A 25927-nucleotide genomic window follows, 5' to 3' on the forward strand; every position below is an offset into this window, starting at 1 on the left:
GTGTTTTCTGACACTTGGTGAGTTCCCTGGAACACCGGGGACACATATTCATGTATAAAAGACGTACAAAAGTGCATTTTGCATGATAGGTCCCCTTTAAGTAATGTTGCGTTCCATGTCATATTCTTTCAGATTTCTTGAATTTTCTGTATTTTGTTATCCCTTTATCATCTGTATACTGACCTGTGTTTATTTACATGCCTATTCATTTGATTGTACAGTACACTGTATCTGCCACCTAGACCGACCGTTTTATGTATGTGTAATGTTCGTTATATTTGAAAACTTCAATAAAAATATTGTTAAAAAATGGTTTGCGTTCCACCACGTTCCTCTCCTCACCTTGGCCTTCTCGTCAGCGATCATGTAGAGCTCCTGCTCTCCGATCCAGGCCTCGGCCTCATCCGCGTCGTTGTAGTAGTGCTGGGCGGAGCTGGAGCCCTTCAGCCTCTCTCTGCGATTGGTCATCTCGTCCTGGAGGCGGGCCCACGCCTCCTCCAGGTCCTTCAGCTGCTCTGTGATTCGCTCAGCCTCCGGTCGGCCCTCTGCGCTGGCGGCCGCCGACATCCTCCTCCCTCGCTCCAACACCTCCTCCACTCGAGGCTGGTGGCCCTCGATCTCCCTCTGCAGCGTCTGATGGGCAGAGAGAGAGACAGTGAGTGTATTGGAGACGATATGATGGTGGCCAAGTGTCTCTAAACCTCCCCAGCAACATCTATTTTAGTTCACACATCAATCCTTTGTGGAAATGGAAACAAACAAACGTAGTCTTCACTCCCTGATGAAAGCTTGATGCTGAACGCGTTTTGGTCTTAAATTACCATTACATTACAATGGAGACAATTCATTGCTTAAAACGAGTGCCGTAGAGCTTTCTTGTGATTTTTGTGATGTAACCATATCTTAAAAAATACCTCAGACCAGCTGATATTATGTAGAGGAAAGGTCTTATCCCACAAAAACTATATATAAGGAGATGGTTTTTTTTGCTTTTTGTTTCGGGATTTTTTTCATTAAAAAAGAATGAAACATTTTCAAGCACTTGCTCCAGCTTCTAAAGTAGGATGATTTATGGCCATATATAAACTGGGGAATTTGGAAGAGTTAGGCTTCAGGACACTGAGAGCGGCATTTTCTATTATTTTCTGACATTTTATAAACCTACATCCAGAAAACAATTCCAGATTAATAAAAGATGGGAAGAAATGTTGAAAGTAAGAATTTTTAGTAGCAGCACGGTTTCCTGCAGGGAAAAAACCCTCACCTGATTCTTTTTCAGCAGCATTTGCACAGTTTGAAGATTGTGGCCGTGCTCCTGTGACATTGCCAGGGGCATCCTCTCCTCAATCCAGAGCTGAGAGAGAAGAGGAGGAGAAATACAAGATTAGGGCAAAGAGTAAAAAGTAGAGACTGGTTTCCTTTGAGGAACAGCTGAACATTCAGAATCTAACAGTGTGCACACAGTATCAAAAATTAAAGAAGGTCTTCAACATCTCAAACAGTAAATATCGTTTTTTAAACCATCTCCTCCATCTGACTAAAGTGGATTTAGGCGGTGAAACCAATAAGGGATTAAAGCTTTTTTACACAGACCCACCTGCAGAGTCCATTTCATGGAAAGAGCTGGAGGTCTTACTATGCTGCATACTAAGTGTACACACTGTAATTGAAAACCTACTTTTCAAATTAATAAGTTAACATTTTGGGGGAAGAAACCCCTCTCAAGTTCGGTCTTCAATATTTCCCAAAAGGTGTTCTCTTGCTGTCATTCAAAAGCCAACATTAATCCCACATCGCTTATTTAATTTATGTGCTATCTATCATTTTGTGAGAGCAGGGAGTTTAAATGTTTAATTTTGCTCTCAAATTGTCAAAACCAAACTCTGAGGCATGAACCCAAACGCACAACTCGACACAGAAGGGTGTTTTCAAAATGAGGTCCTTTACTGGGTTTGGCACAGTATACAAGGTTTCAAACAAAAGATCACTCAATAGAGGAAAGCACGTCACTTAAGGTGTGGGAAAACAAAAACACTCAATAGAGGAAAAAGGCACTGGGCAGAACAATGATCCTGGCTTGGCGATAGGTGCTGGTAGTCTACGTGACACAACAAGACGAACTGGCACAAGAGAAAGGGAGACTAGGACAATATATACACGAGGTGAGGGGGCACAGGTGGACACAATCAGGACCTGGTGACACACAGGGGCGCACAGAGACTTAAAGGTCCCCTAGCATACTGTTTTTCATCAATATATTATAGGTCTCAGATATATACAAACATGTCTCTGAAGTGTTTGGCTGAAACACCAAACAGATCATTGCAGCATCCCATAATCCCCTCTGTTTCAGCCCTGTTTCAAAAGAGCTGATTCTCTGTCTGTTACTTTAGATGAAAATAAGGAGCCCCTCCCCACGCGCCTCTGAGAGATATTTGGTTAAAAAGAACACAATGGTGCTCTAGGAGGAGATTCAGGTGATGAGGTGGGGGGGGGTTAACTTGGTTGCTGATTGGCTAATGGTTACACAAGCCAAAAAATCGTGATGACATCATAAAGTGGCCAAAATCTGATCAGCTCATTTTCAGACAGGTTTTTATATAAATGGATCAGGACAAAAAGTGAGAGAATCTTTTCTCCTGAAACTTTCAGAGTCTCTTTACACAGAGGGGACACATGTTTATGAATAAAAGACATGAAAAAGTGGATTTTGCATAATAGGTGACCTTTAAAGAATCTTCCGAGACATGACAGAAATATAAGTCCATGCTTACGAGCTCGTCGGCCAGGTCTCTGTAGAACTGGTGCTGGGCCTTGGCGGCCTCCAGCTTGCCCCTGCGCTGCGCCAGAGGGGTGAGGAGCTGCTGGAAGCCGCTCTGCAGGGCCTGCTGCTCCGCCTCCAGCTCCGGCTGCTCCTCCCTGCCACCCCCGTGCTTCCTCACCGCCTCCTGGAGCTCCTCCAGCTCCCGCGCCCGCTCACGCACCTGGTTCTCCGTCATCTGCCGTGGAGAGACACCATTACAGCAACAAAGATGAATAGCCTTTCAAGAAGCCTAATCAGGATGTAGTGGAGGGTAAACCAAGCACAAGTTGTCATGCTGTTATTTAATTCAAACCCTGCTTAGCCGCTGTTTTCAAGCTGCTGATATCATGAAACTTTGACCAATGCTACACAAACTGTTATATCATTTAGAAGACTTATGGTGTGCTACAGTAGTTGTTCTGACCAAGAAGTCAAATGTTTTTTGTCATTAAGACTTTACATTGAATAATGTTCCTGGTAAATAATTATGTGTATGAGGCTCACTGGCAGTGAATGTAGGGGATTACTTTGGTCGTTGTTATTGTTTGTTTGTGTTCTTTGTAATTATTTGTTCTCTTTGAACATACAATCATTACAGACCACTGTCTCATTTGTATGCATATATTTTGCTTTCCATCTCTAAATGACAAAAACTGGCTCAAAGTTCATCCTAAAGAATCACATGAGCTCCGGTGAGATTGAACTACACCTGATTAAGAATGTGTATTGTGGACAAATCTAATATGTAGTGTTTTCTGCAGAGACGCAGACCTGATGCTTCTTGAGCAGGATGTTGGCTTTCGTCAGGTCTTTGACGTCCTCCTCCCCGCTCTGCAGCTGCTGCTTCAGACCCCCGAGCCACGTCTTCATGTCCGTGAGGCTCTGGTCGTAAAGCTCAGAGCGGTTTGCATCAAACAGCAGACGAGCCTTCTCCTGGGTGGTGGACTCCAGCGTGTCCCACAGCTCGTGAAGTTTGTCCAGACGCTCCTTCACGATGGGCTCCAGCTCAGGTTTGGACTCCATGAGCTCCTGACCCTCCTGCATGCAGCAAAACAAAGAGGGATGATGATGATGTTACTAAGAAATGCTACACTTGAGATCAAATATCACCTGAAGTCTTTCAAAGAAGTAAAAAAGAAGAAAATAGTTTCTAGTAATGTTTGTCAAATAAGGAGAAATCAAAGGTATTGCTTTGACGTTTTATCGTGTTTTACAAGGTACTTAGTCAAAGTATTACATACAGTAGACGGTAGTTGGCATGGAGTTTGGAGGGATAGACAGGACTACTGGCACACAAGATTAGCCATGTGCAGTCCTTTCTGACGTGGAACTAACTTCATGATGCTCTTGCTAAAGCCACCAAACTACTTTGACAAAACAATCAAATTATCTCGATAAAACAGGGGTTTCTGGTGTGCCACTGCCTCGATCAGTCAGTTTGTTTGTGTTGTTTTGTGTCCTTGGTTGATTCAAACTCACAATAACATTCAAACTGATTGAGGCACAACAAGTTAAAGCTGCGAAAATATTCAAGGTATACCGTGAATTTGAATTGTTATTTGAGTATTTTAGGTTGCTAAAATATGTTTTGTTCATATGCCCGTCCACAGGAGTACATTGCTTTGCTTCAGTGCCTCAGCTCCCTCTGTCTCTCCAAACTGAGATGTGCTGAGCGCCATCTACTGTAGGTTATACTCTGACTATGAATCACTTCTTCAACCCCATCCCCTATATCAATATTTTATCAATACATGTTCTTTTAAGCACAATTGTCCAGGTATTCATGTCATAAAAAGTAGATTTATATCATAATCTTTCTCTCATACACCGCGTTACTAACCTGGTCCACGTTGTCCAGCCAGTCCTTGTTGGAGGCCAGCTCAGCCATGAAGGCCTGGTGTTTCAGCCACTTGCTGTGGAGGTTCCTGGCCTCATCGTACGACGTGTCCTGAGCCGTCAGCATCTTCTCGTTGATCCACACAGTCAGCTGAAGCACACAGAGGAAGGATTAGCAACAACAACAGAAAAACAACAGCTAAGATTCAAGCATGCACTATATTAAAAAAAAACTTGGGAAAGTTTTGGGAAGTCAGCATTTTAGATTTGTGTAGGGGTGACTTTCTTTGAGAAGGATTTATTTCTTTATCTTTTGAAAACAGAGCATTTACCAATTAGCCAAATGGGACCCCTATCCCAAATAGGGAAGATATAAATAACAATAATAAAGTCACATTGTGTTGATTTAAACAACGTCAATTGAGTACAGTAATCAACACTGTGGTGTCAGCTCTCATTGAAGATATAATGAAGTTGATAATGAATGTGCTAATTGATGTTATCCAGTGATTACAGGAACAGTGAACTGACGGTGAACTCACATCCTGGGTGTTTTGCAGGAAGTGCTGCAGGTCGCGGTTGTCTCTGAGCTTCTCTGACACCTCCTGGGCTCTCCTCTTATTCTTGTTATGCCTGAAAGTCAAACACAAGCAATTTCATTTCAATTCTACCCAAGACTGATCTGATGTTTCTTGTAATTCAACACTTCTGTAAGTGACGTAACAGGAGGAAACGCTGAATGACTGAGAGGGATGATTTATTATCATGAGCTCCTCCCCCTCACAGAAAAATACCTGACACAGTAACCCAGAAGAGTTATCAGTGTCTCTGCTGCACCGTGAAGAAGAGCTCTCACTAAAGATCAATATCCATTATCGCGGGCGCCTGTCTACCGTGCTGAATTGTGGGAGTTAATGGGACAAGCTCCCGTGCCCCACCTGTAATGCCTCTTGTTCACAAAAATGATACAGCGATAAGGAAGTTGTTTTACTGCAGAGGCGATAGAAACTCTGAAGAAGAAAAATGTACGGAACAGATCTATTTTGCGATATTAATCAAGGCCTGTACAGTATGATTCAAACTGGACTATCATGCAAAATGCACTTTTGTACGTCTTTTATACATGAATATGTGTCCCCGGTGTTCCAGGGAACTCACCAAGTGTCAGAAAACACAACCCTCTCTATTTTCCTCCATACCCAAATCTCTAAAAAAGGGGCTGCAACGGATCTGATAAAAACTGATCCAGATTTGAACACTGTCCTGACGTCAGGACAGTGGCGCTACGGCTATTGGGCCAACTCCACCAATCAGGAGGAGACAGCCACGGCCATTGCCGTTCGAAAGCGCTGGAGACGCTGTAGTACATATGCCAGGCCAGTAGATGGTGCTGTTCTCACAGAATCAACCCTTGCAAAAACAGAGCTAAAAAATGTCAAATTGAGCAAAATGAGGCATGGCTAAAATGCATGATCTGTTTGGTATTTTGAAAAAAAAAAAGTATAAATATGCCTTATATAGGTATGGTCCTACACTATATTATTCAAATATAGCATAATAGGTCCACTTTAAGTGATGATAAAAGTCAGGTCCCTAAAGTTGGTAAAGAGGAGATAACAGATCACGCTGTACAGTTCACAATATTAGTCCCTAGTGTTTGTTGTTGATGTATTGTCGTTGATATTTTTACATCTTAATTTCTACTGATGATACTAAGTATTTTGCATAAATAAAAGGATTGTTATCATTTTAAAAGGCATAATTTTAATGGTACATCCGAGAGTAAAAGTAGTATTTTTTGAGTTAATGAACTATGGGCATATGTTAGGTTAGCTGATTGGTATTTGGTCTTTTGGTAATAGACATTTAAAAAAATAAATAAACAAAAACAAGTAATAAGAGTGATTAATAACAGTAAATAAACATTGGTTTAAGGTCCAGGCAATTTTTTGTGATATGTTTGAATGCGGCTATACGTATTATGTATATAGATATTTATAGAAATTAGATTCATTATATGATCACTTGAGAGATGCTCTTAGAAGTTTCACTTTGCTCTAAGTAGGAGTAATTTGTCTGATAAATTAGTCTTGTTGCTCACACTCAGCAAAGTGTTTTTACTCTTAACTAAAGAGCATTCAGTTTTGATTGATTGAAAAGTTTATTAACAGCTTGTATATTGGGTACAGTACAGTACAGCTCAAAACATACAATTGTTAAGGGGATGCAGACCAGAGAAAGACTTTCGTCTTGTTTACATCAGGGTCCCCCATTTCCAATTCATCATATCATTTAAGACATATAAGACATATTTGACATACAGATGGCTTATTTACAATTTACATACAGGTGGTTTTTTACATACAGATGGCTTATTTACAATTTTCATTTTAGATTTCGTTCTAATACATCCTAACCGGACATTTAAGACATACCAAGTCTACAGATATACAGTTAGTAACAGAGTCTAAAATGCGAGTATATACATAGTCAAGGGGGATTTTTGAAATGTTTGTTAAATATAGACAACAATTTCTACTGACCAAAACCAGTGAAAAGTTACAGTGACTGCGGAAAAGAAACAAACAGAAAACAGAAAAACCGCTACTGACCTGTCTCGGATTGAGTCAGTTTTATCCTGCACTTTCCCAGAGTACAGGTTCCTGCTGTCCACCAGCCGCTGGCCGCCCTGCAGAGCGCCGTCTATCTTGTCCTCGTTGGCCTCCATGGTGCTCACAAAGTCCTCATGCTTCTTCAGAGCCTTCTCTGCCCCAGCCGACGTGTCGGCCTTGTCTATGTGGGCCAATGTGTACTCCTGAACACGAAGTAGAGAAAGAAAAAGACAGAACACCCTTGAGACATACGACCGGCAGTGAGGTAACTGACCATGCTGCATTCCTGCATACCACATCTTTTAAATACCTCTACCTGTAATTACCTGCATCACTAACCCCATCACAAAAAAGGCTAACCCCCACCAAATGAGACCAAGGACTCAAAGACTGACCATTTTGAGTCATAATCTTTAATGTACATGCAGTACACTCAGTGTCGGGGAGTCACTACTTACACTACTTAAATGTTATTGTAAACTTTTGAAAAACATGTAATTCAATAACAGTTACTAATCAGAATGTGGGTTTAATTACAAATGGGTTGCATCAAAATAAATTATTTTGTAACATTCATTTTGTTACTGTCACAGATCAATAAATACGATGGGACCAATAAGAGTGCAACACCATCAAAGTAATGTCTCCCAGGTTGCGGTCGAATTGTCAATTTTGCTTAGGAAGGTTGCTTATGGATTGAAATGACCACGAAAGTATGGAAATGACAGCAATGATAATCTCTTTATAATCTCCTTTAGCTGAGGATACACTGGACGATCCTCTATGAAAGGAAACGTGACACAAGATTTGGTTGTTCACGAAAACAACCGATCGTGACTGAGAAATGCGTATCATATAAGTCACAGTGCTTATTAGCATTTTACAACTTATACCATAACTTGCCAAAGTGATTATAAATATGTTTTGAACTTCCAACACTATATTAAATCAAAAGGAAAGATATGAATGTTATGTTTATTACTGTAACATTATCAAATAAGGGCAACATTTAACAGTGTTTACTAAGTTTTGTGGGGTTGACACTACAGTACCTATATAAAGTAAGACTACTTTGATTAATCTTAAAGAATTGCATTTTGTAAAACATTATTAAAAGGGTCACTAGTCATCTTTAACCCCCTCCCAACACAGAGTACAGTACCTGGTTGTTGAGGATGGCCTCCACAGCCTTGCAGTCCCTCATGAACTGCTGGAAGCCCAGACCCTGGTCCAGGAAACCTTTCCGGTTGTCCCACATCTTCTGCAGCTCGACCCACCCTCGGTCCAGCCCGTTGAGCCTCTGCTCCAGCTGCTGGTACTGAGGATCGTCCTCCTGGCCCTGGGTGACCTGCGTCCCGGTGTCCCTCACTTGGTGATAGTCCTCCTCGTGGTTGTTGATGTCTTCTCGCACAGCGTCGTGAAGGCTCAGCTGCTCCTCGGCCTCCGGCAGCGTGGCGGGCCTTTCCTCTGAAGCCACAGACTTCTGGGTCTTGAAAAGCCAGGACTGGAAGTCGTCCATGTCTTGGAGGAAGGTCTGTAACTTGCTGACCTCACCCAAAGAGTCCTCTCTGTCTTTCAGAGTCTTTCTCAGCGCGTCCCAGGCTGCGTCCAGCTCCCCTCTGCGGGCCAGGATGTCTCCAGCGCTCTCCGGGTGATCTTTAGCCAGCTGGTCGGCCTCGTTCCTCAGGAAGGTGAGCTTGTTTTCGATGGCGGCCAGATCTCTCTCCATGCCGAACAGCTTCCTCTGGATGGTCATGACGGCTGCCAGGTCGTTGCCCAGGTCCACCGTGGACTCGATCACCCGAGTCTTGTCTTTGATCCAGGACTCTGTCTCGTCACACTCCAGCCCGTAGTTGTTCAGACTAGCGGCAGAATCCACTTTCCTCTTCTTGTCCTCCACCATGGCCTTGAAGGCCTCCCACCTGAAAAACAGGTATTTAATGGACCTTTGCATCACTTTAATCTGATTTTAGGGTATGTTTTAAACCCTGCCATGAGCCCTTCAAATACCCTCATGACAATTAAAATCTAAATACAAATAATAACCTAAAATAATCATTTATTTTTTAGGGATGTGGCAAATCCCGTGGAAGGACAGCTTAATGTACTGTAAAATCAAGAAACATTTATAAAATAATGTAATTTCTTTATTATAATTGGAAACTTTTTGTAGAAAAAGTGTATATTATATGATATACTACTTCTTCAAGATAACTAAGGAATTCTATCAAATAAGGCGTTGCCAAGAAATAATCACATTGTATAAGAACCTTTTTTGTAATTCATATCAGGTGTAACACTGAAAGACCGCTTGGAAAAGCTGACACAAAAATAAGAGACTTGTAAAATGTATTGAAAATATATTCAAAGCACCTCTTATTCAGTCGCATCTGACATTCCTTGACCTCTCTGGTGCGAGGGTGTCTGCTGTCCTCGAGCTGTTTCACGGCTTTATTCACGTCATCAACTCTCGACTGAACATTTGCCATATCTTGAGCAAGAATGCTCAACCTGAAAACAAGAGAAATGTAGATTAGAATAAACAAAGTACAATGCATACAAACTATGATACCAGACCTGAAAACAATATGCTTTGTATTAGTTTTTTTCAACATTCATTTGTTAGAACTATTGTTTCCAGAATCAAATCAAATTAAGACATTCAGGAAATTATAATAAAATGTTTTGTGTACCTATTCTGTACTACTTCCAGATCCTCCAGTTTCTTAGGCACTTCCAAACCCACCAACCACGTCTCCTTCTGCCCCATCCACAGCTCGCAGGCGTCTGTCTCACTGAAGATGGTGTACAGGGACATGGCGTCATCCAGCTTGTTCTGCCTCAGGTCGGCCAGAGACATGAGCTCCATGAACAGGTCCTTAATGTCTTTCAGGCGTCTCTGAATGTCCGGCGTGTTCTGCAGCTCCTCCGGCAGCGCGTTGGCCTGTTTGGACAGAGCATCTATGGTGGTTCCGTTCTTTATCGTCTCATTCTTCAGGTCCCTGTGCTTCTTCAGCAGCCTCTGGGTGGTGTACTCGTCGTGGCCCACGTCGTCGCTGCTCATCTGCCTCTTTGCACCCAGCAGCCAGGCCTTGAGTTCATCTGCGTCTCCCTGAAACTGGAAGAACCTCTGGGTGTCCTGGAGGTTCTGTTTCCGGAACGCAGCCAGCTCCTCCAGCTGCTGCCATTGCCTCCTGATGTCGTCCATGCGTTCTTGGACCTTCGGGGAGCCGTAGTGCTCGGCCTCGATCATCTTCTGTCCTTCGGCCTGGACCTGGTCCAGGTTTGCACGGCGGGCCCCGAGCTCGTCCTCGAAGGCGCTGTGTTTGCTCTGCAGCACCAGCACACTCGTCAGGTCCTTGCCGTAATCCAGGGAGGAGAAGAGGTGCTCCTTCTCTCGGACCCAGCTCTCCAGCTCCGCCGTCTCCCACAGGAAGTTCCAGAAGAGGCGGGACTGCTCCAAGCGAGCCCTCCGCTGGGCCGCCAGCGCGCAGAGCTCCTGGTAGCACAGGTCCAGGTGCTGCACCCTGTCCCGGATCACCTGAGGATCACACGGCTTGTAGCCTGGAGGGGGAATGAGAGTCAATATAAACATTACATATATTCAATATTTTATCTACTGAACCAATTTGAACCTTATATAAGTTTCTCAAATGTAGTAGCTTTTCTAAAATAAGAAAAAATATATACTGATTGCACCTAATGTACTTTGAATGCAGGTGTTAAAAACATTATTTTATTGGATAACATGTAAGGACTGTTTGTCAACCTTTTCAAACAGGATTCAAATCACTAATACATATATAATAATAATGATATGAGCATTGGTTGAAATGAACTTTGACAAAATAGGTGAACATATCTGATCAAAAAGTTATGTAAACAACAACATTCAAAGGATTTGATGATAAATATTTGTCTTACCCAATGCAAAAGAAAGATTTGTTCAGGTGCTGAATACATATTTAAGCTTAATATGTGGGCTGAAGAAGGTCTCTTTAGTGTCCTCATCTCTAACAAAAACAGTAGAAAGGGTCTGATGAGCCCCTGCACTTACTGTCTCCGTTGGCGAACTGAAGAGCCGCAGCGCTGGCCTTCTGCACTCGGTTTGCCTGCAGAGCGATGTCGTTCTCCAGCAGAGCGTGTTTCTGCAACAGGTCTTCCACTTCCAGCAGGTGTTTCCCAAAGTCAGGAGACAGAAGGCGGGCCTAGAGAGAGACGGCAGTGATCTGATCAGTTTGGAGTCTATAGAATAAATGTCATTAGGTGACGAATGTGTTGTACCTTCATGTCGTCCATCCAGCTGATGATGTACAGCATCTCCTGGAAGATCCTCTGCAGCATCAGGTTCTTCTCCAGACGCGCCCTGCGAGCCTTCAGCAGCTCCTGCAGGTAGTCCCACATGCGCAGGATGTTGTCTTTCCGCACGTCGATGCGTTTGGCGTCGTGGTACCTCTCAGACTCCAGCACCTTGGAGATGTCCACCAGGACCTTAACACGCTCCTCATACGCAGCGATATCCGTCTCAATGGCATCGTGCTTCTTCTTCGCTGCCTCCACTGCTGGCAGGTCATAACCAAAGTTATCCTGAGGAGAGGAGAGGAGAGGAGAGGAGAGGAGAGGAGAGGGGCTCAGAGAACAAGAAACCTTGTGGTAAGTTTACATTTAATGCAGAGCATGCATGCTTGAGCTCTAATGAGGGTGATCATTGAGTATCCTTTCTCATTAAACCTTAATTCAAACTCAGCATTGTTTAGATCCATGTTTACTAGCTTGCTGTCTTCTTCTGCCCTGCCTTTTCTGGCCCATTGCAGTGTCATTTGGTGCATTACTGCCAACTGTAGGTCAGTCTTATACTGTTAAACAACTGGCAGGACATATCAGGCATGTGCATACTTCTCTGCGTGCATCAAAATAAGTAGATCAACAACTTCAAAAGAAACGTAAGGGGAAAGGATATAAATACTTCTACAACAACATCCAAATTATGTATTTTTAATTTCCTCTGACTAACTTTCTGCAGAAAAAAGTTCCTTGTCACTTTTTATTTGGTGCCATATCTCCTTTTTTTAACGGCCGTCTGTTGAATCATCAATAGTCATGTGCATACAACCTGCTGTGTCATTAAATGAATGAAAATACTGTAAAACTCTGCACTATTATACATGTCATTGTATCCAATCAGATTGTCTAGTTGCGATTAAGAACTTCTCCAAGATTCCCGTCATAATAAATATCAGATAATAAGATGATATGATGCCTACAGTGTTGTTTTTGGATGTGTTACCTGAGCCACCAGCCTCTGGTTCTCCAGCAGCCAGGTCTCCCTCATGGCCGCCTTCCTGTCGAATCTCCTGGCCATCTGCTCCAGCTTCTCCTGTCGGATCAGCTCGTCTCTCAGGACGCGCTCCCGCTCGTGCTCCGCCCCCTCCAGATGCTCCCAGGCCTGCGCGCAGATCAGGAGAGGATGTTTGTTGATGTTTGTAGTTTAGGTGGTAAAAGTCACTTTATTTGTTCACTTTTATGAAATTCTTTGCTTGAGCTCCTTTTATCCCATCAATAAATATGTTAGAGGATCGGTCAGTCACAAAACAACTCCTGAAGTTGGTTGGTATTTCAGTTTTAAGTTCAACAATACTGTATGTTAATGTTTGATGATCCAATTACATAAGAGGGCCGTAACTAAAGATGTTTTTAGTGTGGTTATTTTGTTGGTCATTGCCTTAATTATTGTATTTTTTACAATGTGTTTGGTCTGTGAAATGTCAAGCTAATTGTAAAAACCGCCTGTCACTGCTTCAAAGAGCCCATGTTTTTTGTTTTTTTTACAGTTTACTGAGTTGCATTATAGTATAGTATAACGAGTATAATTCAATTCATTTGTGGTTTAATTGTTGCCTCTGGACTGGCATCTGCCGAGTGAATGCATTGTGACCCGTTGTGTATGCTTGGGCTTCAAAACACTGACTTTATGCTGGGGTCAAAAGAGAGACACTCTTTATATGAAGTCAACTGGTTGGTTAGTCAATATGTTCATAATTAATAAGTTAATAAAATGTATCTTTCTGAATAAAAGTGTCTTATCATGTTTAATTTGATAGGCTATTTTTCGTTATTTTCCTGATATTTCATGGACCAAATGATGCCTCACTTAATAGATAAAATAATAATAAGATTCATCAGATTAAGAAGACACATGATCCGTCTCACCCTGTTGATATCAGCCACCAGGGCTCCCTCTTTAGGCGTGTACACCCTCTGGTTGTTGGCTCTCATTCGACTCTGGATGGTGAACAGCAGAACCTCCAGGTTCCCCTTCTCCTGGAACCTGAAAGAGAACAAACACAATTTGAATGGATTGGATTACACTGAATACGGAAATTACAATATGTATTCTAATATGAAATAATATTTATTTTTAAGATCAATATATAGCTGATTTCCATTCATTTTAACTGTACATTTATGTTGGATTTTTAGGTAGATAGAGGCCTTACCAAAAACAAATCAAACAAAAGAAAATATTAGATAATATACTAAATGTAAGCCTTAACCCCAGCCAGTAAGTTTAGGTAAAACTGCTAAAAAGGTGCTCCTCTGCTGTATCAGTTTGGTATTCTATGCGCTATGTGAAAAATATAATAAGTTATTAAAGAAAAGATCCGGTCAATTTTAAGTTTGGGGTTGATACTTGATTTTTTATATGATTATGATTATTTCCAGCTTCTCAGAGGTTGTGTTGAAAGGGGACCTATCATGGAAAATGCACTTTTGTACGTCTTTTATACATGAATATGTGTCCCCGGTGTTCCAGGGAACTCACCAAGTGTCAAAAAACACAACCCTCTCTATTTTCCTCCATACCCAAATCTCTAAAAAAGGGGCTGCAACGGATCTGATACAAACTGATCCAGATTTGAACACTTCTATGACGTCACAGAAGTGGCGCTACGGCTATTGGGCCAACTCTCCACCTATCAGGGGAATGTGGGGTTGGGCCACGGCCGGCCATTGCCACTCGAAAGCGCTGGAGACGCTGTAGTACATATGCCAGGCCTGTAAGTGGCGCTGTAGTCTGCCACAAAAGCAGCGAAGAAGACTTCCCGCCCATAGTTACCATGGTTACCCTTCTGTTTATTCTCCGCTGTGGCTTTTTTTCTCCCTCCTCGAGGCAAGCGTTTGCTCCCGCTGCTTTAATTCAATGCAATCCCTCCCCGTCGAGGCAAGCACTGTAATTATCTCCGGTTAGTCCACCAGCAGATGACAAACACCCACCTCTCCGCCTCTTCCAAGGAACGAGGGGACCGTGCGGCAGAGTTTCAGTTTCAGTTTGTTTCGCCGGTCAAGATGTCCGTTAAAGTTTAAATCTTCCGGACAAAATTAGAAAAGTGCCGGTCAAAGGTCTTCTTTGTTATTTATTGAGCTTTAAAACAAATGAATAACGACTCTATATAATAAAACACGGAGGACGGAGATCTCTTTTTCTCCCCCTCTTGACTTGATCAGAGCACGGCTCCCCTCTCCTGCAGGGGGGCGTGGTCAGCTGCAGCTCACAGAGATCAGACCCGTAGACAGCAAACAGCACATAGAGCGAAATGAGGCATGGCTAAAATGCATGATCTGTTTGGTATTTTGAAAACAGAAACGTATGAATATACCTTATATAGGTATGGCCCTACAATATATCATTTAAATATAGCATGATAGGTTCACTTTAAGTTTGTTCTTGATTGCTATTGTTGTGATATTGAATGAATTGTGCAGAATATCATAAATGTGAGTTTTGCAGATTAAACAACACTGGAAGAGTATGTATATACAGAATGCATTGGGATTGAAACAGACCAGTGAGATGTAATGGGAAGGTGTGTTGGCTCCACTCACTTGGGTGGCTTCTCCACCGTGCGGTAGGTGTTGAAGGCCTGGAGCTGCTGCTGGACTCCCGTCAGAGAGTTGGCGAGCTTCCGGTTGTTCAGCACGATGATGGTCTGCTCGATCCACGTAAGCAGGTCTGAGGACAGCGTCTCGTATTTATCAATCATCTTCTCTGTCTCGATGGCGTGATCCAGAACCTGAAGAAGGACATCAAAGCTAATCAGGGAACAAACTAACATTAACAAATTCATCATAAGTGTGCGTCATCTTTCCATCCCACCTTTCCAACTCTCTTTCCCTCGACCGCGAGCTGCTTCATCTTGGAGAAGTAGTGGTAAAATGCAACTACGTACGTGATGATGGACTTTTCATCTGGGTTCTCTGTGAACACATCTACAAAACAAAGGGCAGACGAGTCAGTCACAGCCAAGCCAGACACCATCTCTACTCCTGAGCTCTTTTTTTCCACCAGGCTTAAAGCTCATAAACATTTATTTCTACATGAAGGCACTGCCTCCGTCAGTCACTCGCCTTCAGGGTCCAACAGTTTGTGCACGCCAAGCTGCTGCTCTGCCACGTTGAAGGCGCTCTGGAGGTTGTGCGACGGGTTTGACTTTTTCAGTTTGGTAAAGTCTACCAAATCTGGCCTGAGACAGAAAGATGGAGAGAGTAAAAGAGCAAAAGAGGGAAATGAGACAGGGAAGGAGCAGAATGAGGAGGAGAGACACTGAGCAGACGGTTTCCTGAGTGTTTACATCTCAGAGCTGGTGAGAGTGGATTCAGCCATTCATCTCTCCTTACCGGTGTTTGTGTATGAGAGCGTTGAAGGCCATGCCGTCCTTCCAGCTGGTGGTGAAGTTTCTGATGTTGACATTGGGATATCTGTAAAACAACGGACAGGAGGCGTCATTAACTGGGACATAAAGGACATAGCTGAGAAGCTCCTGCTTTAAATCAACATCTGGGAACTGCTTTATAAACATGTGACAATATGATGATGGTATTTCTGCAGCTTCAGACCTGAGCAGACCAGTGGCACTTTGTAATCTGCTCAAAAGATCACAAAATGTAGAGGAATGATCTTGAAATAGGACAAATCATGACACTGCAAAAAACCTTAAACACATTTTGGGAAATTAGCTTATATGCTTTTCAAATGAGAAGATCAAAACCTCGGTTTATGTCTGTACCGGACAAATGTGTCTTTTTGCAATCTCATTTTCGACAATAAAAATGTGAATACTAAAAATAGGAACTAATTTTATTTATAGAACACTTTTCAGGATACTCAGAGATGCTTTATATAACAAATTAAATATATAAAAAATAACCTAGAAACCAAAACAATATATGTGTGGAGTTTCACAGGACGTAGAATAAAATATGAAAAGCTTTAAAAAATGTTTTGGGTTTGAAGACACGTGAAACACTTTTCTAACCACTAAAATATTTACAGCTGTTCGGATTAATGGATTCCCAAACTAATTCCCAAAAGATGTTAAAAACAGCTTGGCGATGGTAAAGTTTAAACATCCCACTTACCCCGTCGTCTTCATCTGACACCACAGAAGAAGAGCGTCCTTGGCTGAGCGCGTCTCCTTCTGGTCCGCCTGGCCCGTTTCCACAACAATGTCCTGGATCTGATTACAAACAACACACACAGCTGCATGATAAATAATGAAACGTAACTAATGACTGCGAGCTTTGCGATCAAACAAGAACAATGCACAGCAGAGAACAAAACCTCAGTGATAGCAACATGTCGCTAATAGGATGCATCAGATGGGAAACATTTTTGGCACAAAAACCCCTTGGAAATACATAATTTATTATAGCTCACAGAGATACTAGGAGGTTTTTGTTTGTGTACAATCTCATGTGGTATATCATCGATGTTACTAGCCATTTATATTCTGTTAATAGAAGGATGGTTAGTCATTACTGAAGTCCCTATTTCCTCACACAGTGGGCCAGTAATTAGAGCATTGGTTGATCTGACAGGCCCTGAGAGACGGCTACATTTAGCCAGCTTTGGTCCTCCTTGGTTTATTCAGACTGAAAAGATACAGCAGGATTGAGTCTTTCATTTTGTTTGAAAAAAGCCTGAATACTGCAGGAGGCCATATTGTTTGAAGTAACGTGTCTAAAAATAACAGTGTTGCTGTCAAATTAAAAATAAATATATGCCCTTCCAGGAAGTTAAAAGAGTCAAACAGACGTGTTCTGATGTTTCGATGTGCTTCTTACAACAGATGATAATGTTTTGAACCTGAATTCGAGTAAAGAGACAAAAACATCCCGAGGCTGCACGATGCTTCTGTGCTGCACGCCCAAATAACACTAATCAGTTCTTTAGAGACTTGTCTATAAAACAGCATGTTGTACACTAAAGGCAAATACATGTTATTTACATAATTATCTACTGTATGTTTCCATAGTAAAGTGAGACCAGAACTGACATGGTAACACAAATTAATAATTAGAAGAACGTTGAACCAGATTGTAACTGAGGTAAAGAAAATAATGATTTGGTCTCTATTTCTAAAGCGTAACATGTTTGGGCAAACATTTGTTGGAAAGAAAATGTCCTGTCTTTCCTCGAGTCAATATTTCTTGATACAAATAGGTTCCTTCTGCAAGGTAAGTTGGCAAATGTAGTTTTATTAGGCTTGTGTAGTAAAAAACTATGTATTGACTCCTAATCTATTGACTCATACTTACCTAATATGTGCATATAGACAACAATACCCATAAGGCGCTTTCGCACCAAGTACTTTTCCCAGGAATAGTTCCCGGAACTTTTCCCCGGAACTTTTATTTCCTGGAACTATCTAGTAAATCGCGTTTACACCGGAATAAGTCCCAGAGGGAGCCGCTGACGTCACTTATTCTTCTTCTTCTGCTTTGGGTTTACTGGCAGGCCGCAAACAACTTCACGGCGCTGCCACCCGAAGTACCTGGCTGGAAGTCCCCGGAGTTGGGGACTGGCTTCAGTAGAAGCTGCTGGGACTCCCAGCAGCTTCTACTGAAGCCTTCCGAGTAAATCGCTAGAAGCGCCGACACCTCCTCATCACTCCACCGCTCCCATGTTTTCTTTTGTGTTGCCATACTGTAAGTTAGTCTCTCTCCGTTGGTGCGCTGGGCTAATGCTAATGCTAATAATGCTAATGCGAGCAAATAAAATGGCGGCTTCACAAAAGCTTTTCAGAGGTTTACGGGGCGTGGTTTGTAATTCGCCCAGCCAATCAGAAATTTGAACCTTTTTCTCCCCAAGAAAGTCCCTGAAAGGGGTGAAAAGGTTCGCAAAGAAAGTTCTAGTTCCAGATCTTTTTGGTGTGAACGCAAAATCCCAGGAACTATCGGAACTATTCCTGGGAAAAGTACTCCGGTGTGAAAGCCGGATTAATTAGAGCGGAGCATGACTCCTGACTTTTCCGTGTGTTTTATATCTGTTATAGTTATATCTGTTGTAATTTATTGTTGTTTATTGTGTTTTGTAGTAATGTGTTTTTTATTACATGTACAGCACTTTGGCTCGACCAAAAATCGCTTTTAAAATGTGCTTTATAAATAAAACCTGATTTGATTTGATTTGATTTGAAAGCGCCTATAGACTTACAGTATCTGTATTTTATCGGAAATATTGCTTTACTATAACACACAACCTGAAATCAATGCACTTCATTTTATGATACGACTCAACATTACACACATGTGTCATACAGTGTTTTAAATCAGCAAAAAGTATAAAAATATGATATATATGATAAATATGAGCACTCAGCGTGGCCGATGTCTCAATTTACCTGAAAGCGAAGGATGATGGTCCAGATGAGGCCGAGGATGAGGCGATGGTTGCCGTCGACGATGTCGTGGGAGCCCATGTTCTCCAGGTGGACCCTCTGCTCTTTGAGGAACTGCAGAGCCTTGTCCACGTTCTCCAGGCAGTGGATACGCATCCGGCCCTTAGTGGGTTTTGGCTATAGTAGAGTTAGAGGAAGAGCGTTCAAAAGCGACAGAGGGATAATGCAAAGAGTTCAAAGGAGAGATAAGTATAAAACGGTAACGAAGGAGCTTCTTACCAGCCGTTCTCCGGACAGCACCTCCAGCAGTTTGATGAGCATGCGTCCGTCTCGCAGGTCCAGGTAGAGGTCAGAGATTCGACAGCCGACCCGGGACAGGATGGAGTTGACCCATTTAGTGAAGGTCTTCTTCTGAACCGCCTCGCGCTCATCTGACAGGAGCGCAAAGTTTAAGAGAGAACATGAGCTGCATGAATAATGAAATAACTTCACATCTAAGAAGCAGCACCACTTCAGATGGCGGAGATGCCAAAGTCCTGCCAAAGGGCTCTTCTGATGAAGTAGAATCTGCTCTGAACACAGACAAGTTTTAATTAATCTCCAGTGCAGAGTTAAGCCTTGTGTTTATGAATGTTACTGAGAAAATACAGCCTGGGCTAACTCAGTTATGTATTTTGGCTAGTCAGCTTTGTCTACAGCAAAACATGACATCATCATTTTCTACCATCCTATTAGATCAGCCTAAAAAATATATAGTTTACATAACCAAGGACCAAGAGTGAGACTATGGGCCCTGGACATTTAAATGCAGGAGCAGAAATAGACCGAGGAGGACTGACTTTTATTTCTGTGACAGCAGCGTACAATAAAAAACCAGGTCAGGACAAAAGCAGTTTTATTTCCTCTGAAACAGATTGTTTCCAAACGTAATAACATTGTTTCAACAAAATACAATTTCTATTAGAGCAAAAAACAATATGTGAGGGAGAGACTTGAGAGAATGCAGAATGCAAATCAATGAGGTTCGCCATCATTTACCAATGTGTCATTTATTCAACACCGCAAAGGGCGTTACATATTTGAGTTTCATTACGTTTTAAGAGTTAAATGAGCACATTCTTGTTAAGACAAAGAGAAAGAGTAATCTTTTAAATAACATACATTTTATTTAGAATATAACTATGTATTCTTGTATTAACAGGGGTTCAGATAGTTACTAGCACCTTGTAAGCATACATTTATTTAGTTTGCACCACAGCAGATCAACACTGACACTCCTCTAAGAAGATGATATGCAAAACGCTTCAACACACTTCACAGTATTATAGGAATCATCCATTAAAGAACACATGAGATGTAACCTGTATTTTCTTGAAGCACATATTTTCAGGTACTGTAGCCTCAGTATGCTGTGCAGCTGTTATACTGTATAAAGAAATACATTATTTAAAAATCTTGTATTGGATTGGCAGGTCAATATTAAAAGACCCTGACAGAAATGTGACTCTCCATAGAGAAATGTTAACATTCTCCTTGGACCTATTGAATAATCCATCAATGTCCCAAACTAAAACTTCAATTAAAGTCAATTAAACCTCGTCACACTGCGGCCTGCTGCCAAAAGCAGATTTAATGTTACACTTGGGTCATTGTGGGTAGAAGTTCAAATAGGCCACTTTCAAATATCTAGTCCAACACAGCTGTGAAGTGAATGTTATTTTAATTAGAACAGCATATCAATAAATGCCACTAAAATAGTGAAATATAACAAATTGTGTTCTTTGTTTAATGTTAGAAGATGCTATGAAGTTTAAAATATGATATGATAACAAAACAATGGGACAGTTAGCGGATGGGAGTCATTCACTTTGATAATAATATGAAGGTTTTAATATTATACATCTACGATTGTTGTTATGTACTAATGACCTCATGAAATGCTTTTTCTTATATCAATACCTGTTTGGTTACCTACCCGTTTTCTCAGTGTCTAATGTTACATATTCCTTATTATCACAAAAGGCAATCAAATGTTAAATTATTAAACTTCTCATTATGAGTGAGTCCTACTTTATGATAATGTGCGTTTTACTTTCTTTCTTTTTGATTTTAGCTCCTATAAAATGTACTAAAACGTTATATTATTAATACAAAATAGCTGAATTTAAATGTTAATGTTCTAAATAATTGGAGCGGGGGAGGGGAGTTATTTCTGACTCCTGCTCAAACATCTTAAAATACTTTCGAGTGTGATTTTTTCCCTTGCATGACAGCAGCTCCAGTTCTCCTTGTTGATGTAGCAAATGGTGCAGCTGTGAAAAAACATTTTAGACTTGATTTAACAAAAAGGTATTATCGTATGGGATCTTACAAATTTGGTAATAAACCTCTCAAATAAATACACCTCGAGGAAAAGATTGAATTGAACCATCTATGTCTTCTCATCCTGTTTGCTGAGTCAAAGTACTTCTGCATAATAACATCACATACATAAAAAGTAAACTAGGTCGCTGCAGAGTTAAGTGTAGGTGTACAGTACTTATGCTGAGATTCCTTGACTTAAATTCTGTCTGAAAACTCAGGCTCGACCGGGCGGAGAGAAGCAGAGATCTGGTGTCAGACTTGGACAGGTTTTGGGAGGATGAGATGTGCCCACGCTGTGACACATCTTCCTCACACTTAAAAATCATATCTCAGTGCATGGCAGAAATGCCTCCTACTCAGCAGCTAAAATAAAACCAATCTTTCTGGGACCGTATGTTAGCATATCTCACCCGCACCAAGCCATGGCAACATATCACCCCGACCCTCATCCACCTACACTGGCTGCCGGTCGGACCTCCTCCATCCCTACACCCCTTTCTCGGAGTCTGCGGTCCTCAGACACGGGCCTGCTCTCCATCCCCCGCTCTCGCCTCAGAACTGTTGGTGACAGGGCGTTCAGTGTTGCGGCCCCCCACCCTCTGGAATGCACTTCCTGCCGAGATCCGTAATGCTGCCTCCCTGGACATCTTCAAATCATCATTAAAAACACACCTGTTCACCGTGGCCTTCGGGCCCTAGCCCTTTCTTGGTCCCCCGGCTTCCTTTATTTTCTGTTTGCCCTTTGATTGTCTGTTTGTTTTGTTTCTCCACCATGTACAGCGACCTTGGGTCCCTTGAAAGGCGCTATATAAATATCATTTATTATTATTATTATTATTATTATATGTGACCCGATGTCCTCCTCTCTGTTGATACTGTTTGTGGACACACTTAATGTGAAGGGGAACGGGGGAGTTGTGAGTGGGTGTGTGCTTGAATCTGCATTTAGTATGCATATAAAGTGTCTGCATTTTAACCTTCACTTATTAATCACAGAATATTAAGCAGGATGGAAAGTGTGTCCAGAATATGTAGATTTATACATGCTATTGTTTTTTGGTCCTGGATATTAAAGCGATTAGTTGATTGTTTGATTGACAGAAAAAGGCTTTTATTCATATTTGAAGATATCACTTGAAAACCTAGACATTTTTTTACTATTTCTGACATTTAGTACACCAAATAAATCGTGAAAATAATCATCATAATCATAGTGGCAGCCCTAGTAGATGTTTTGTTTTTGAACTGAAGCTCTTAGAAGAGTTTTTTTTAGAATAATCTGGAGCAAGGAGGACAAGACAACCTGGCTACAGTTATCTTGATTGTACCCACAGCTCCCAGCAGACACACACACACACACACACACACACACACACACCGACACACTGACACCCACACCCACACCCACACACCCACACACACACACACACACACGCACACACACACACACACACACACACACACACACACGCACATCTCCTTTAAGTTTATCAGGTCAACCACCGGTGAGACATTGCTCTCTCATTCCTGTCATGCTGCACAATTTGGCCAATTCCCCCTCGGTCTGCCAGATACAGTTTGCCCTATTTATTCCTCAACCCAAATATGACTCCAAACTATGGAGTGCAAAGGAGTGCATCCTTAATGACTCGTGTGATAAATGATTCAGACCCCGAGGCGGTGGAGAACAAGCGAGGAACAAGAGGAGGAAGAGAAGAAGAGGGAGAAAGGAAGGAACTGATGGCAGAGAGAGAGAAAAGGTTAAAGATTTCTGTTTAAAGGTTCAAGCGAAGATAGCAAAACAGAGTATGAGAAGAGGAGAGACTGGAGCAAAGGTGAAGAAGATGAGGAAGAGAGAAAAGAGGATATGGAGGCCAAGACAGATCAGACAGGAAGTAATGGAGAGCAGGACTTGAGATGCAGGCTTTCAGGTTTAACAGAGACCCAACAGGAAAACAGAACAAGATACATTACATACAGTTTCTAAAAATGGCCTAGTAAGCACCGACTAAAAAATGCAGCTATACTCTCAGCATCAGTAAAGAGAGGAAATCAGGGGTTATTGTATGTAAAACACATGGTGCAGCAGAGAACAGTAAATAAATCATGCTTTTTCTGCTCCCCTCAGCAGAACAACAGCACGCTATGTCGTCACGGATTAACACGGCATCAAAAAGTAATGGCAATTAAAACATGCACGTAACTGAAAGCTCCAACAGGAATGTCAGTGTAGATTTAGCACAATCTGTCAGCACGGACACAAAGATCCAACAAGATATGCAGTGAAACCTGTGACAGATTCTTCCTGAAGTATTTGGGGTGCTGCCTGCAGAGGACTTACAGTAGAGGCAGAAGAAGAGGACAATTACAAGCTCCTGTATCGTCTCACAAGAAGAGCCCTTGAGAGGAGACACGGTGCACAGTGATGCTCCCGGGCTTTTAGGAAGCATTGGATAATAGAGGGGGGGGGGGGGGAGTGAGGTTTGTTTTCTGGGTGCATCCCGCTGAGCCGTCTCCAGATGTGAAGTTCAACAAACTCAATGTGACATCAGTGTCTGCGCTCAAAAAGCCTTAAGTCTGGATTATATGGTCTGAACTCAAACTTTGGTGGGCAGAAAATCATGTAAACTATTAGTGAAATAATATTGAATACCACTCGAGATGTAATTATTGGTATATCAAGATCTTCAAGCTTCGTTCAGTTCAGTTAACGTATTTGGGTTCAATAACACGCAGTAGATTATTCTACTTCCTTAATCATCAGATTCACATTGTAAACCATATATGAAGTATTTCTTTGTTGATATTGAATTATTTGGTTCTACCATCTTTTTGAGTATATAAAAGTTTCTCAATTGAATTGCCTGAAAATGTTCAATGAATATATGTTAAATATATAACTTTTGTGGTATAAAATACTCTCCTGAACCCATTGAATTTCCTTTCTTTATGAAGAGACTTTCTATAAAGACATCAACATAAAGAAACCTGACTGATAGCAAGTCAAATGGAACAACAAGCAGCAGTTGGTAGAAAAGTAGAAAATGGTTTTAAAGTCAGAAAAACTAACCCAGTAATGTGTGTTAAACATCAATAAATATATCTATATGAAGTGTGTGTATCAAACTTGGTGTACAACCAGTCCTTATATATGACTTTAAATGATTTAAATGAAAGCCACACTTTTTCTAAACTTTTTGCGGTTGAACTGAAGCTGTAAAGGAAGCTTGTCTTTTTACCACTTTCACTTTAGGTACTGTTCATAAATACAAAAGCAGTATTAATAGTTCATACAAGGCTTGACCACAACTTTACTGTATGTTTAATGTTTCAGTTGTACTTTGTGGTGCTGTAACAGAAGCTGCCAAGTCTTTTAACATGAATTAAATATTTCTGAACAAGTGCAGCAGTAACTTTTCTGACAGTTTTCCATCACATTGCACTCCTCAACGATTATTTTCAACTTCCCGGCTTCTTCATCCTCCTGCATATCAGTGCCAACTTTACTAAACATTTCTCTGTTTCACATGCCTTCACTGTGTAATCTCTCCTCCACTCTTTGACTCCGGTGAAGGCCCAATCACTTATTTATGCTGATGGGTTTTCCCTGTATACAAGCTGATACGTCTTTTCCCACAGTCAGCTCTTACTGGATGTGGACCAGTGCAGCCACAGGCCCGAGTCATGGCCCCGCCAGCGCTACCTGTCCAACAGCCATGACACCAACATGTGTTCTGGTAACACATTGTGGCAACATCTTATTTGCACGCTTTCTTATAACTAGATGAATTACCTCCGCTTTTTAAATGGACTCACATTCAGCAGAAGCCAAACATTGGATTACAAACATTGGAGGCTGTCAAGGTTTCTAGATGTTGTAAAGAGCAAAGCAAATACAGGTATTGCGACTCCACTAATGTCTGTTTTAAAAGAGAACTATTGCAAATATGAAAATAAGTTGTGTAAAGCATTGTGTGGCATCAAATGGAGCTTTGCTTACAAACTGCCTCAAGTCATACAGATAGAATAGAATTGGGAGGGATGAACCCCTCTTTAATGGTCACACATGCAGAGCACACAGCACACACAGTGAAATTTGGCCTCTGCATTTAACCCATCCTAGTACCAGGAGTCTAGTACTAGGAGCAGTGGGCAGCTATTGTACAGCGCCCGGGGAGCAATGGGAGTGAGGGGGGAAGGGGGGTGTCCGGTGCCTTGCTCAAGGGCACCACGGCAGGGCAGGAGGTGAACTGGGACCTCTCCAAGTAGCAGTCCACACTCCATATTTAGGTCTGGTCGGGGACTTGGACCAGCGACCCTACGGCTCCCAGTCCAAGCCCCTACTGACTGAGCCACTGCCGGAAAGTGAGGTAGGGAGAAAGTGTGAAGTCTTCAAGTTTGAAAATTCAAAACGCTTGAGGCTAGCTGCTCTATGATACATTAGCCGCTATTAGCATAACACAATACATTCAAGGACCAGACTGTCAACAACAACAACGTTGAATTATTGGTATTCTAGGCAGCAGGTTTTGATAAAAAAAATGCAATATCTGTTTAGAGCAATGTTGGATTACAGGAGTAAAAGCTACATTCAGAATAATCTGAGGGTAAAACTCATTAAGAGATTGAAACGG

At 41.8% G+C, this 25927-nt stretch overlaps 1 protein-coding gene across 2 annotated transcripts in view; it reads right to left on the reverse strand.

Annotated features, from left to right (window-relative positions):
- sptb (spectrin, beta, erythrocytic) overlaps positions 1 to 25927 on the reverse strand; it is a 52590-nt gene that overhangs the window by 14264 nt on the left and 12399 nt on the right. For both annotated transcript variants that reach the window (XM_034144380.1, XM_034144381.1), the window contains 21 exons: positions 19209 to 19360; positions 18933 to 19106; positions 16669 to 16766; positions 15928 to 16008; positions 15658 to 15773; positions 15407 to 15519; positions 15136 to 15323; positions 13462 to 13579; positions 12539 to 12697; positions 11536 to 11838; positions 11309 to 11459; positions 9945 to 10815; positions 9625 to 9762; positions 8414 to 9173; positions 7252 to 7454; positions 5182 to 5272; positions 4644 to 4790; positions 3575 to 3841; positions 2775 to 2999; positions 1265 to 1354; positions 343 to 633 (listed from right to left, as the gene is read on the reverse strand). In XM_034144380.1, the coding sequence (XP_034000271.1) occupies positions 343 to 633; positions 1265 to 1354; positions 2775 to 2999; positions 3575 to 3841; positions 4644 to 4790; positions 5182 to 5272; positions 7252 to 7454; positions 8414 to 9173; positions 9625 to 9762; positions 9945 to 10815; positions 11309 to 11459; positions 11536 to 11838; positions 12539 to 12697; positions 13462 to 13579; positions 15136 to 15323; positions 15407 to 15519; positions 15658 to 15773; positions 15928 to 16008; positions 16669 to 16766; positions 18933 to 19106; positions 19209 to 19360 (4736 nt within the window). The remainder of the gene's footprint in view (positions 1 to 342; positions 634 to 1264; positions 1355 to 2774; positions 3000 to 3574; positions 3842 to 4643; positions 4791 to 5181; positions 5273 to 7251; positions 7455 to 8413; positions 9174 to 9624; positions 9763 to 9944; positions 10816 to 11308; positions 11460 to 11535; positions 11839 to 12538; positions 12698 to 13461; positions 13580 to 15135; positions 15324 to 15406; positions 15520 to 15657; positions 15774 to 15927; positions 16009 to 16668; positions 16767 to 18932; positions 19107 to 19208; positions 19361 to 25927) is intronic.

The sequence above is a fragment of the Trematomus bernacchii genome, unplaced genomic scaffold (assembly GCF_902827165.1).
Source record: "Trematomus bernacchii unplaced genomic scaffold, fTreBer1.1, whole genome shotgun sequence".
NCBI classification, from domain to species: Eukaryota; Metazoa; Chordata; class Actinopteri; order Perciformes; family Nototheniidae; genus Trematomus; species Trematomus bernacchii.